At 42.1% G+C, this 11774-nt stretch overlaps 1 protein-coding gene across 1 annotated transcript in view; it reads left to right on the top strand.

Moving 5' to 3' along the window:
* Nucleotides 1-402: 402 nt before the first annotated feature.
* The window catches only part of LOC140948898 (VWFA and cache domain-containing protein 1-like), a 40168-nt gene continuing 28796 nt past the window's right edge, over nucleotides 403-11774 (top strand). Inside the window, exons 1-9 of the mRNA XM_073398163.1 lie at nucleotides 403-1069; nucleotides 1818-1962; nucleotides 3127-3253; nucleotides 8044-8111; nucleotides 8261-8362; nucleotides 8460-8835; nucleotides 9728-9876; nucleotides 11023-11178; nucleotides 11613-11747. Coding sequence (XP_073254264.1) covers nucleotides 432-1069; nucleotides 1818-1962; nucleotides 3127-3253; nucleotides 8044-8111; nucleotides 8261-8362; nucleotides 8460-8835; nucleotides 9728-9876; nucleotides 11023-11178; nucleotides 11613-11747 — 1896 coding nt within the window. The 5' untranslated portion in view covers nucleotides 403-431. The remainder of the gene's footprint in view (nucleotides 1070-1817; nucleotides 1963-3126; nucleotides 3254-8043; nucleotides 8112-8260; nucleotides 8363-8459; nucleotides 8836-9727; nucleotides 9877-11022; nucleotides 11179-11612; nucleotides 11748-11774) is intronic.

Here is an 11774-nt window from a genome sequence, read left to right as displayed (position 1 = left end):
CAAACTGAGCGAGTGGCCACATCTAACGTCTCTAATGTGATTCGCTCCTCTTAACTTTCAATTTGTAGCTATGACCCTTAACGAGAAAAATATTATTACCTGGTAATCAAAAAGTGGTAGAGTGAAGTTCCTGAAGACTCAGTTCGTTAATTTGGTTCTTACAGGCAGTCATGACTTTATGCCTTTCCAACTTACCCAAATGCCCAATACGGTAGTGGGTGCGCTTTCTTTCTGGCAATGTGTTTGTTTTTACCTTATAAAACTAAGAGGTGGTATGTTCGGTCTTTGAGAATCAACTTGGGGAGCAAGCCATATATTGATAACAGCTATATTTAGATGAAAACCGGAAATCGTACAATTGTTAATATATTTTTTTTCGTTCCCTTGACAGTTGCTTATTGTAGCTTCCTCTGTTTCGTCTTTGCAAAACGATGACATTCAGCAGCTCATTCAGGACAAGCAGAGAGCTTCAATTTTTTACCATTATTGCTATCCTTGTTGTCCGTCCTTCACAATCATGGCTTGTTCACGAAGTAGAAAAAAACGCTGCTAACAGGCTAGCAACTTGCCTGTACAAGGTCTTCCAACAAAATACAGGATTTGATATGCTGCACAAGCTGTATAAAGATTTTTCTTGTGTTGCTCGAGATACCGACGGCCAGCAATTGCTTCGCAATATAACTAAACACGCCGAGGCCCGAATTAACAATAGTCGAAGGTTTTTGCAGGGCCTGAGAGAAAGGATGCAGCTACCTTCAGCAGATTCTCTTCAAGGAAATGTTATAGGCTGTTGTAGAGAGAATTCGGATGTTTTGCGTATCCAGTTCAATGAACGAGTTCGCTCTTTCGTCGATTTAACGAAAGGCTGTTTCATCAGAGATTCTTCAGGTACCAGTCAGGATAATGTGGAATTCAGCAGTGAGTTATTGAGTTTTTATGAGGGACATTTCAACGAGTCGGAGACAGTGGCATGGCAGTATTACGGTTCTATAGACGGAGAGTATTTGCAGTATCCTGCCAATACACGCTACTGTGGGGGCAACAGTTTACAATTCGACCCACGATTTAAGTAAGTTCTTTATATTTTTGTGAGACCCTAAACTGTAGGTTGCGTTTCCTGATCACAAAAGGCCCCTTTCAAGCGAATCCGGGGCATTCTGGGACAGTATACTTAGTGAACTAGAAAATCGTCCGGTTACAATTGTTCACGCAAATTCGCAAATATAATCCGTCGATTAAAAACAAAACAGTCTGGAGGTTTAGGTGAGCAAATTCACTGGTTTGGTGTGACGGGAGGCCGATTGGTTTAAAACATGTATATATGTGGTATCAAAATATCCTGATTCGAGTGGACGGGGATTGAAATAATACTCAGTTTGCTGTTTTTCCACCTAACCTAATCAGATCAAAGCAATGTTAAAACTATTATTACTAGGGTCCCATCAATACGAATCTGGACACGCTAAAATCAGTCCGTAAATATCCGGTTTTCATCATCTAGACAGTTCGCAAGTCCGTCGGATCCAAAAAAAAACCCATGAAGAACGGACTCACTGGTTTCGAGTGGACAGAGGGCCGATTCTTATGAAAAAATGTGCGGTTTTAAAAATATCCAGATTCATGCGGACGGGGTATAACTAATTAACTCGACAAAGTAAAAACTATAAAATCATATTTGGGGCTAAAAGCCAATTCCTCGAGTTTTCGTTGGTTCAGTCGTATTGTGCGTTGTTTTTAAGTCGAATATGGGCTCAGATCCTCCTAAATGGCTGTAGCGAGCATTTTTAATCGAGTCTGTTTTGATTAATGAAACTTAGATCGTGGTACGTGGAAACTGCTTCACCCGTTAAGAAGAATTTAGTAATAATTATTGATCGCAGTGGTTCTATGAGTGGGTTAAGGATGAGGCTGGCTAAGGAAGCCGCATTTACAGTACTGGACACATTATCACCAAAAGACAACGTAAGTATTGTTCATTTCCGAAAACAAGAAGAGTTTATCAGACTAGCTACTAGACTGAACATTCCCATCTCTAAGGCCCCACTTATATAGACAAAAGTTGTCCCTGAGAGAAGGGTCACCCGCCTACCCAAGCTACCCTTTCGTATATTTCCTTACAAAATGTGGCGAACTGTTTACATGAGCAACAACAAAAAATTGGCTCGCCTAGAAGGGTGACGGTCACCCTCCTACCTTTACCTACTTTTCTTCATACATGAACACTTTGGCTCGACCAGCCGGTTGCGAGCGCTGTGTTAGACAATCAGAGCATGCACGAGTGCTTTCTCATATAAACGCTCGCTAAAGTTGACTCAGCTGGGAGGTCGACCCATCTACCCGGGACGACCCGGGACAGGTTTTCTCCATATAAACGAGACCTAAGCAACGCAAGTAAATGGAAATTTGATGGAATCCTGATCGAACTATTTGGAAGCCCAGGACCCAAATGCCCTGAGATACAAGTGAAACTGCGTTTAAAGCCCCGTGGAAACGGACGCAACATTGTTGGCCAACATCTTCCAACCTTGTTGGATGTTACATGTTCCGTCCGTTTGCACACCCTGTTGCATGTTGTTGGGAAATGCTGCACAAAGTTTGAACCTGTCAGACTTTTGAGCCAACAACTCCCAACATTTCTTTTGTTCCATGATCGCCGAAGCGTAGCGCAACAATGCTGGATCCGTTTGCACAGCTCATCCTTAACAGCTCATCCGAAATTGCTGGTGCCACGCACGCGCATTAAACGTGGTCTCCAAAGTCTTATGGGTTGTATCTTTTCCATAATACACTGTAGTTCCAAGCAATGGTGGAAGTTGTTGCATCCGTTTGCGTCCGTTTGTAACTTAGTAACAGAAAAGCAGTTAAAAGTTCAGTTGAAGTAGAATGGCTTGAAGTGGGATGGCTTGGGTTTGCTCTGGTGTTATTCTACTTTTCAAACTTATTCCAGTACATTCATGGGCATACATTATGCACTGAAAGAGGAGGAGCAGAAACAGGTTCTCTCTCGCCTGTTTCAAGGCTACTGGCATCTCAAGAAAGTGAAATACTTCACAAAAATCGGAAAAGGGACTAGGCAGGTACTAATAATTAACGCAATAACGCCCAGTTTGTTTTGTCTTCATAAAGGTTGGTCTTGTTGCCTTTTCCAGCTACACTGAAACCCCTTCTGGTTGTTTTGGCTCTATAGTCGCAAAAGGAATACCTGCTAATTTGGAGAGACTGAGAGGGTGGCTTGAAAACATCTACGCACTCGGTAGGACGTATGCTTTGATTCATATGCTAACCTTACGTAGTATTAGGCGAAGATTCAGTGACGATTTTTTTTACTTTTGTCAGTTAAACTTGAGGGAATCCAAATTTTATACCTTTCACTTTCCATCAGGAAACTGATGACCCTAAAACACTTTTCAAGAAGAATGTAGGAGCCTAAGGTCTACGGTGACCTATTTCGCGCAAAGACATCAGTCTTGCACGTACTGTATTTTGTGGCGGTTCGTTCGATTGTCAAAAGCGTCTTTCATCTGCCTGTTTCTCTAGAAATTGGTGGCAACGGTACGGAAACCATGTCTGACAACTACGGAGAAGGAGCGACTGGTTGCTCTCAACAGAGGCCGGAAAAATCTCTTCATAAGTCCGGCGAGAAGAGCGCCACTGGTAGAATTAAAACCAACAGGTCCACATGAAGCCACGAAACCCGCTTCGTTCAACGATCTGGTGAAGGCCATGACTGAAGCCTTCAAACTGTCAGTGGCTAAACCGAGTACAAGTACTAGCGATTCAATCAGCCGAAGCATCTCTCTAAATCAACCGAAACCATATTCGCTCGGTAAAAAATTGCATGTTATGGTTACCGGAATTCGAGGAATACTTAAAGCTTGCTGACATTACGGAACAGAAACGGAAGCGTTTATGATTACTTGATTACTCTGTTGGAGCAGCCGGCCTACAGAGCCCTTCAACTTCTTCGAATCCCAGAGAGCACCTCATATCAAGGGTTCTTAGAACGCATCACGACACGGTTTGACTCAGGAAAATCAACCGGCGCTTGTAAGATGCTAATTCGTGCTCGTCAAGAAAAGCAAAGCGTATGCTGAAAAGCTGTTGGGACTGGCAGAAAACGCCTACTCTGATGCCGCCTATCGATTCAAAGAAGAACTCGTGAAAGACCGGTTCTTAAAGGAAGTTCCCGTTCGTTGTAGTGATGGATGCCGCGAACAGTTGTTGATGAAGCAACCAGATAGCCTCGCTGTCGCCGTACGCCTGGTTCCACAGTTGGAAAGAGCTCGCACTGCTTCACGCAATTCGACACTGTCTAAACCAGCACGGCCGCAGTTGAACTAAGCCGAGAGTGATGAAGATTTTTCTGATGCTGCAGAGCTTAAGAAGCTGATTGTCTCTATCAACTCAAGGCTTGAAAGGTTGGAACAACGATACCCCACACGGCCGCTATTCCTCTCGGGGACTCGCCGGAGTTCAATGTCATTGTTGACAAAATTAGGGCCATTACGCCCGGGATTGCCCTAATGCTTCGGGAAAAGGGCATAGGGCACTGCCACGGGTCGATCCGTCCCCTTAAATCATCTAAGGACCCAAAATGTTTCAACGGGAGAAGCGTCCAGTAGAGAGAATTTGTTTGTTTTGAGTGGAGGTGGTGTTCATATTTCTGGACTGATCAATCAGGCTCGGATTTCAGTTCTCCTAGATACTGGCGCTACCTCTAACATCCTCAATGAAGAAACTTGGAAGAAGAGCGGAAATAATCGTTCAGCTAAGCTTCATAAGATGGAAGTGACTCCCGACTTGGCTAATGGTGAAGTTTCAGCAATTCAGGGAAGATCAGTGATATCCTTAGGCCTCGGAAATTCTAAATTTTAAGCTGATGTTGATTGTTCGTGACATTCCTCACGCGTGCATTCTTGGATCAGATTTCTTCGAACAAGAGACATGTCGAGTTTTGATACGGGAACCTTTGTGGCTAAGAGGGAAGAGCTGCCGATCTTTTATTAGAAGAAGGTACCGAGCGTTTACTGTATCATCCTTTCAGAACAAGTTGAGTGCCAACCAGGAACAGGGCTAGTTTTATGCGGAAAGTTAGAACCTGGATTGGTGGGACACCCGGAATTTTGGAAGGGATCGAGAAAGAAGCAATGGAAAAGTTGGGTGCTAGATTTTGTGTGGCACAAACGTTAACTATTCCAAAGGAGGGTAACATGACTGTTCACCAAGGAAGTTTCTCAGAGAAATCCATCACCTTAAAGCCTGGGAAAGGACAATTTCTCGATCCCGTTCAAGAATCCATGTGGATTCAAGTGCTAGTGAGAACAATACGTCTTTCAAGCCAAATCAAAGTCATCAAGGACCAAAGGCTTTCTTGGATGAATCTGTGTGGAAGATAGGTATCCGTGCTGACTACTCAGGCCTTTCGATAGAGCAACAAACTTCATTTGCTGATTTACTAGAGGAATACCAGGACTACCGGAGATGGTGAGCTGGGGCGAACCCATTTGATGGAACACACAATTGACACTGGCTCCGCCGCACCCGTTAAACAAGCACCCCGTCGTTTACCACCATGAAGGATGAAGTTGATCGACAACTCTCTCAGCTCATGAAAAAAGGGAACAGAACCACCCAATAGCCCCTGGAGCAGTCCCACTGTTCTGCCCATGAAGTATGATGCTTAGATGCATTACAAGAGATTACAGCTTAACATAACACAGTTACTGTAAGGGATGCTCAACCTCTTCCGAGGACGGACGATATTCTGGAATCCTTAGGTGTTGGGGCAAAGTGGCTCAGCTGCCTCAGCCTGGCCTCAGGGTATTTGCATGTCCCCGTTGCCAAGAAAGACTTGCTCAAAACGGCATTCGTCACGCATCGAGGTCAATTCCAGTGGACCTGTTTACGATTGGGCTAACCAATGGGCCTGGAACGTTTATGTAGCTAATGAACTTAGTGTTACGAGGACTTAACTGGAAGCACTTCTTGGTTTACTTGGATCATATAATTGTCATACCCAGTGCGTTTGAGGAACACCTATTCCCTCTCCGAGCAGTATTTGAAAGATTACGAGAGGCAGGGTTGCAATTGAAACCGCAGAAGTGTGCCTTCCTTCAGGGAAAGGTCTCCTTTCATGGTCACGTGGTATCGGCTGTTGGCATCAATACTGATCCAGAGAAGACTAGTGCTATCCTTGACTGGCTAACCGGTGATAATACCTCGAAAGCGAAAGGCTTCCTCGGCCTCGTAACATACTATCGTCGATTTATTCCTTGCCTCTCAGAAAAGGCAGAACCTTTGAACTGCTTGACTAGAAAGGGGTCCTGAACAGGAGAGAGCCTTTTGTGAACTTAAGCAGAACCACCTGTTCTTATATATCCTGACTGCAGCTCATCTAGTGGCCAGTTTGTTCTGGATAGCGATGCGAGCAGTGGCCATGGTATTGGAGCTGTACTGTCTCAGAAGCAGGTACATGGTACAGAGCGTGTTGTGGACTGTGGAAGTCGAGCACTACACCTCCTTGAAAAGAACTATTGTGCAACTCGACTCGAGATGCTTGTATTAGTAGAATTCCTCGACTATTTTAGTTCTATTTGCTTGTTCCTAAGTTTCTCATCCGAACAGACCACTATGCCTTGAAGTGGTTGATGTTGTTTAAACAACCTGAAAGACAAGTAGCCGGCTGGTTGGAGAGACTCCCAAGAGTACGATTTTGACATTTAGCAACCTCCATATCCTCCCAGTGATTAAAGAAACCAAAGAGGGAAGATCTCCACCCACAGCGTAAGAACAGAAAACCTACAGTCTCCTTACCAGAGCAATATATGCACAGTATCCATTACTGGAACTTTAGGACAATGTGTTGAAGCTAAAGGCTGAGGACAGAGAGAAGCACTAAAGGCCCGATTCATTCTCCTGCTAGCCTGGTGCACACTGCGTTGAAACGACTATATGATGGAATTGAAGTTAGTCACCTTGGGCGCCTCAAGACCTTGCGCAAGGTGCAAGCAAGATTCTGGAGACCAGGCCTCGCCTATGCTGTTAAGGATTACTACGCAGCCTGCTTGACGTTTCAGGGCGGAAAAACGTTCTGCGCAAGATTCTGTGCACGTCTTACCGCAGGCTCAAGGCGGGCTGTTCTGACTGTGTTTGTTTGTCACTGAGAGAGTTCTGACTGAGACTGAAAAAAATGCTCGAGACGTGAACGTTTGCTATAGTAAAGCCTTTTTACCTGTTTGTTTTTTTTTTCATCACTTGAAAATTACTTTGGATTCAGATCAACCAATGTTAAAGGAAAAACGGATCATTCCGTCAGTCTGAGGTGGAAGAAAAAGTTTTGAACATTTCCAAAGAGGCGTGTATTTTTCTGATTATGCATTCGATTAATTTGTGAGTTGACTTCACCTTCTTTCGCCGGGCTGAATTAAAACCCGCTTGTATCCTATTATTAGTAGTTACAGTTACTTTTATTGCATGCCCAGATTTAATACCTTTGCAGAGCCAGATTTATCCTCCTCTTCGGTCAAAGAACCATATTGCTAACGTATGCGAGTGAACAAACTTGTTGGCTTAAAAATTTCTCAGAAATATAAGACCTGCAAGCTTACTCGAGAAGAAAAGACTACTTCGATCATTTCCCTGTTGCTCAAGTAATAGTAGTCAAAGTGTTTTCATGTCATTTTTAATTTATACTTTTGTTTTGCAGTGCACTGTGAAAGTTTCTTTTCTTTATAAGAAACAACTTTCTGTACGCAAATTTTCCTTTTCACTCGCTGTGAAGTAGAGAACGATAACTGCCGGCAGTGACTTCAAAACAATTGGGCTAGTGTAGGAGCTAGGGTCACGTGACCTGTAGTTTTGGCGCAAAGATACCAGTCTTGCACGTGTTGTATTTTGTGACGCTTCGTTCGGTTATTAGTAGCGTTTGGAAATGTCTTTCATCTGCCTGTTTCTCTACAAGAATTTGATCTTTTCGTTTAAACTCAAAGTTAGTCGGGCTTAATAACTTAAAGCTACTTTTTGATGACTTTTCTCTCTGTACAGGATTAACACACTATGCCAAGGCGTTTAAAGTGGCCTTCGGCATGTTTCAGAATGTAACGAATGATAAGGTAGGATGCCGATATCAGTTAACTAGTTCTGTATTTTTAAATGCTACTCCATTACGAACTGTAAGTTTATGAGAGCACTGAACACCGTATATTCAAATACTCATGCTATCAAACAGTATAGCAAATTTATGCATTTTCACTTTTTTCAGAGTTCCGGGACAAGCAATATCATCTTGTTTCTCACGGATGGTGACCCCACTGATACTGAAGATGCAATATATCAAGCAATTGAGGAAGGACAGATCAGTATGGTTAGGCTGACTTGTTAGCATGCATTTATATATGATCTGTACATTTTTTGTTAACTGGCCAGTGAGTAGCTAGACTAAGTAGAACTGTTGTTTATAGAACCATTCTGTTCAGATCAACACTTACGCTCTTGGTGCCGGCCTGTCAGCGATCAGTCTTCAACGCCTTCGAAGAATTGCTCTCAGTAATAATGGTGTATTCAATGAAATCAGAGATCAACAGGGAGGTGTGTTAAAAACAATTATGGGAAGTTACTACACATCAGTTAAGACTCCTTTAGAGCAAGAACCCATTCTTTCCGCGCCTCATGTAGACCCGACGCTTGGTCTGAAGGTGGTATTATCCGTAGCACTTATCCAAAATGGAACTTTTAAGGGCGTGCTTGCTCTTGATCTGCCTCTCAAGCGCCTGTTTAAAGAGATCTTTCAGCTTCCGTCCTCAACCCTGACGTATGCTGTACTTGTAGACAAAGAAGGTAATATGCTTTTATAGTTTTAACGAAGGTTTTATTTTTGGTAACAGACTCCGCACCCAGCTCGGCTGACGTAAAAACAAAATTGTATTTATCTCTCGAATTTTCTGAAATTAAGAAGACAAATGCGTCATCCAGCGAAGATCAGTATAGCCTGCTAAGACGGGTTGTATATATGTACATGTATGCATGTATGTACGTATGTAAAACGCATAAAGTAGAGTTTCCACACACGCAGACTTTAATTTGATCCTCTTCTTTGTTTTAGCTTGTTCACTATCAATCTTTTTGTTAGTTTTGTGGTAGAAGATTAAAAGGTTTTGACAGGTTCGGTGGCTGGATGAAAACTACTTAGCCCGCTGGTTTTCCGTTTTTGCCCACTTTACGGTGGGGTGCATTTGTCTCCGGTATAAATTAGCCAGCGAAGACACCTGTTGTCGTAAAACAGAGACGGAATGGGTTGTTTTTATATGTGCTACTGTCAACTGGTAAGGAAAATTCTAGCCTGGTTTACTGCTGCCTTAGGTTTAACATGACAGGCCAATTCAGCCCATAAAAGTGTTGTATTGATAGACTGGGCATACTTACGATAATGACACTTTTTTTCCCAGTACCCTAAAGCATGTTGCTCTTTCTCTTCTAAGAGAGTCCAAATCCGAATTTCAAGGAAAAATTACAGTACCCAAACTTTATTTTGCTAAATATTCTAAAACTAATAGTACTATATGACAAAAAAAAAAACAGGTTCTATGTTTTATTTACTTGTCACACTACTCTATATTTCTTCCGCAAACTAAAAAGTTAGAAATACATTATCTCTCCTTCGTTAACTAGGGAAGGGGAAAGTTAGGATACTCTTGAACAGCGATAATTTCACCACAATCACGTATTTCAGGGCGCGCTATTTTTCATCCTTCCTCTCCTGGCCCAATGGATGTAACAAGCAGCCACTCTTTTTTACCGCTGACACTGTTGGAACCTGCATTGCCTCCTGATTTCATATACAACCTTACATCGGGTGGGTCAGGCCAACACAATTTTGAGGTAAATAATGTGTACTTTTCGTTTTCGTATGAGCCAGAATGTTTGTATTGTTTGGTGCCTTATTATAGATAAGCGGAGATGGTGTTGAAAGCTGCGATATTACCTCAAAAAGCTCTCAAAAACACAATATGTTTACAATATGTTATTCTGTCGAACAATAAAAAAGTTTACTAAAACGAATGAATTTAGAATAATTTAAAATATCGATTTATCAATGAGATTCCGTATTCTATTAATTTTACACAAGGTAGAAAAAAGCGAGGACACTAAAGTGTCAATATGAGTATGGAAAGTCAAACCGGAATCAAGATAGATGCCCAAATCCTTTCAGACCTTGTCAGGAGTTAAGGTTTTGCCCAGAATCGATACCGTCGGATAAACAAGTTTTCCTAGCCGCTGCTTTGTACCGAAAAGGATAAACTTTCGGGATTAATCAGTTACCGATGTTGACAGAGCCATTCCACAACCCGATGGAGATCTTGAGAGACGCACGCTTGCCAGAAACAGCTTAGTATCGTCTACGTAAGATTCAATTTCGCAATTTGAGACGATATTCCGCAAATCATTGATGTAAAGAGTGAACAATAAGGGAACGAGAATTGATCCTTGGGGAACTCCATAACAGACAGGTAATGGTGAAAATAGCATGCAGCCTATACGGGTTGTAGCCGATATCTTTCGGTCAAGGAACTCTCGAACCACTTTGTGGAAGACTCAGAGTTACCCAAGTCTTGTATTTTACGAACCAAAAGATTATGTGAGAGACTTTCAAAGGCCTTACTCAAATCAATTAAGATTATGGCTGTAGTCCTTCTCTCATCTACTGCCTTGAAAACATGATCAGTGACGTGTAGGCTAATGTACGTATGAAACTTATCCTGGCTGTTGATTGCGATATTAGTGCGGCTCTTCGGTAAACTTGACTTTTGAAAGGTTACTAAAGAGTTTGTTAAATGAGTAGATCTGTTGTACTTAATTTCAGACGTCATTCTTAGTAGACATCTCAGACGTCCTCCGGTATAAATAAGGCCAATGCATGTTAGCTTCTTTATTAATCACAAAGGTTTTAACTGAAAAGCGTTGCAAAACATGGGACCATATTGGGGCTATAAAAGGAAAATAATTTCGAGAGTTTTTTCCTTTCAGTTGAGCTTTGCGTTACCACTTGGTGATCGACCAACAGACGGGACAAAAATTCTTAAGATGAGGGCCACTTACTTGTGGTCAGCCGTAACCGGCAGTGACTATTTCATTCTCTGTGTTGTAGCTGATGAAAAGTCTCTAACGAAAGATCTTACACCAGTAAGTTGTAGTTTCCGAACACTACATATTTTATATATCGTACAAAGCTTACTATCTGGCATGTTTCTGTTACAAATAAGTAATAAGTATTCTTGGTGTCTCTGACATAGTTCGACAGGGATATGTGTCGTATATTTTCAAGTTTTCGACGTAGTAAATGCCCCAGCTTGCCACAAGCCTCATGCGGTCCTGTCTGTCTTGAATGCTCAACGATTGCCAAATGGTGCGTCTCTTGGCCATAAATAAAGTATGTTTTTCCTTTAAAATTGTGCTCTTCTCTAATAAACTATATTTATCGAGTACAATAGTAGAAAAATTGCTGCACGGCGGGCGTTTCTTTTTGGTTTATTTCTTTTGCTCTATCTTGCGCTTCCACTCTCTATGTTCACTTTTAATTCACTAAATCACTGATGTTGTTGTCGGTTTATTTATAGGTTAGAAACATTTCGCAGAGTGTACCCACGTTTTACCATCGTTTAGATTTATCCTGGAATTCTAGTGTATCCCATCCAAAAGAAGTCTGTAGATGGAACACAAGTCTCATTTCCCCAACGTCTTCTACTGTCAAGGCAAGTTGAGTCAGACAAACTATGTTT

This window comes from Porites lutea, chromosome 9 (assembly GCF_958299795.1).
Source record: "Porites lutea chromosome 9, jaPorLute2.1, whole genome shotgun sequence".
Lineage (NCBI taxonomy): Eukaryota > Metazoa > Cnidaria > Anthozoa > Scleractinia > Poritidae > Porites > Porites lutea.
Note: the sequence above shows the minus strand (reverse complement) of the source record. Positions and strands in the feature narration are given on the sequence as shown.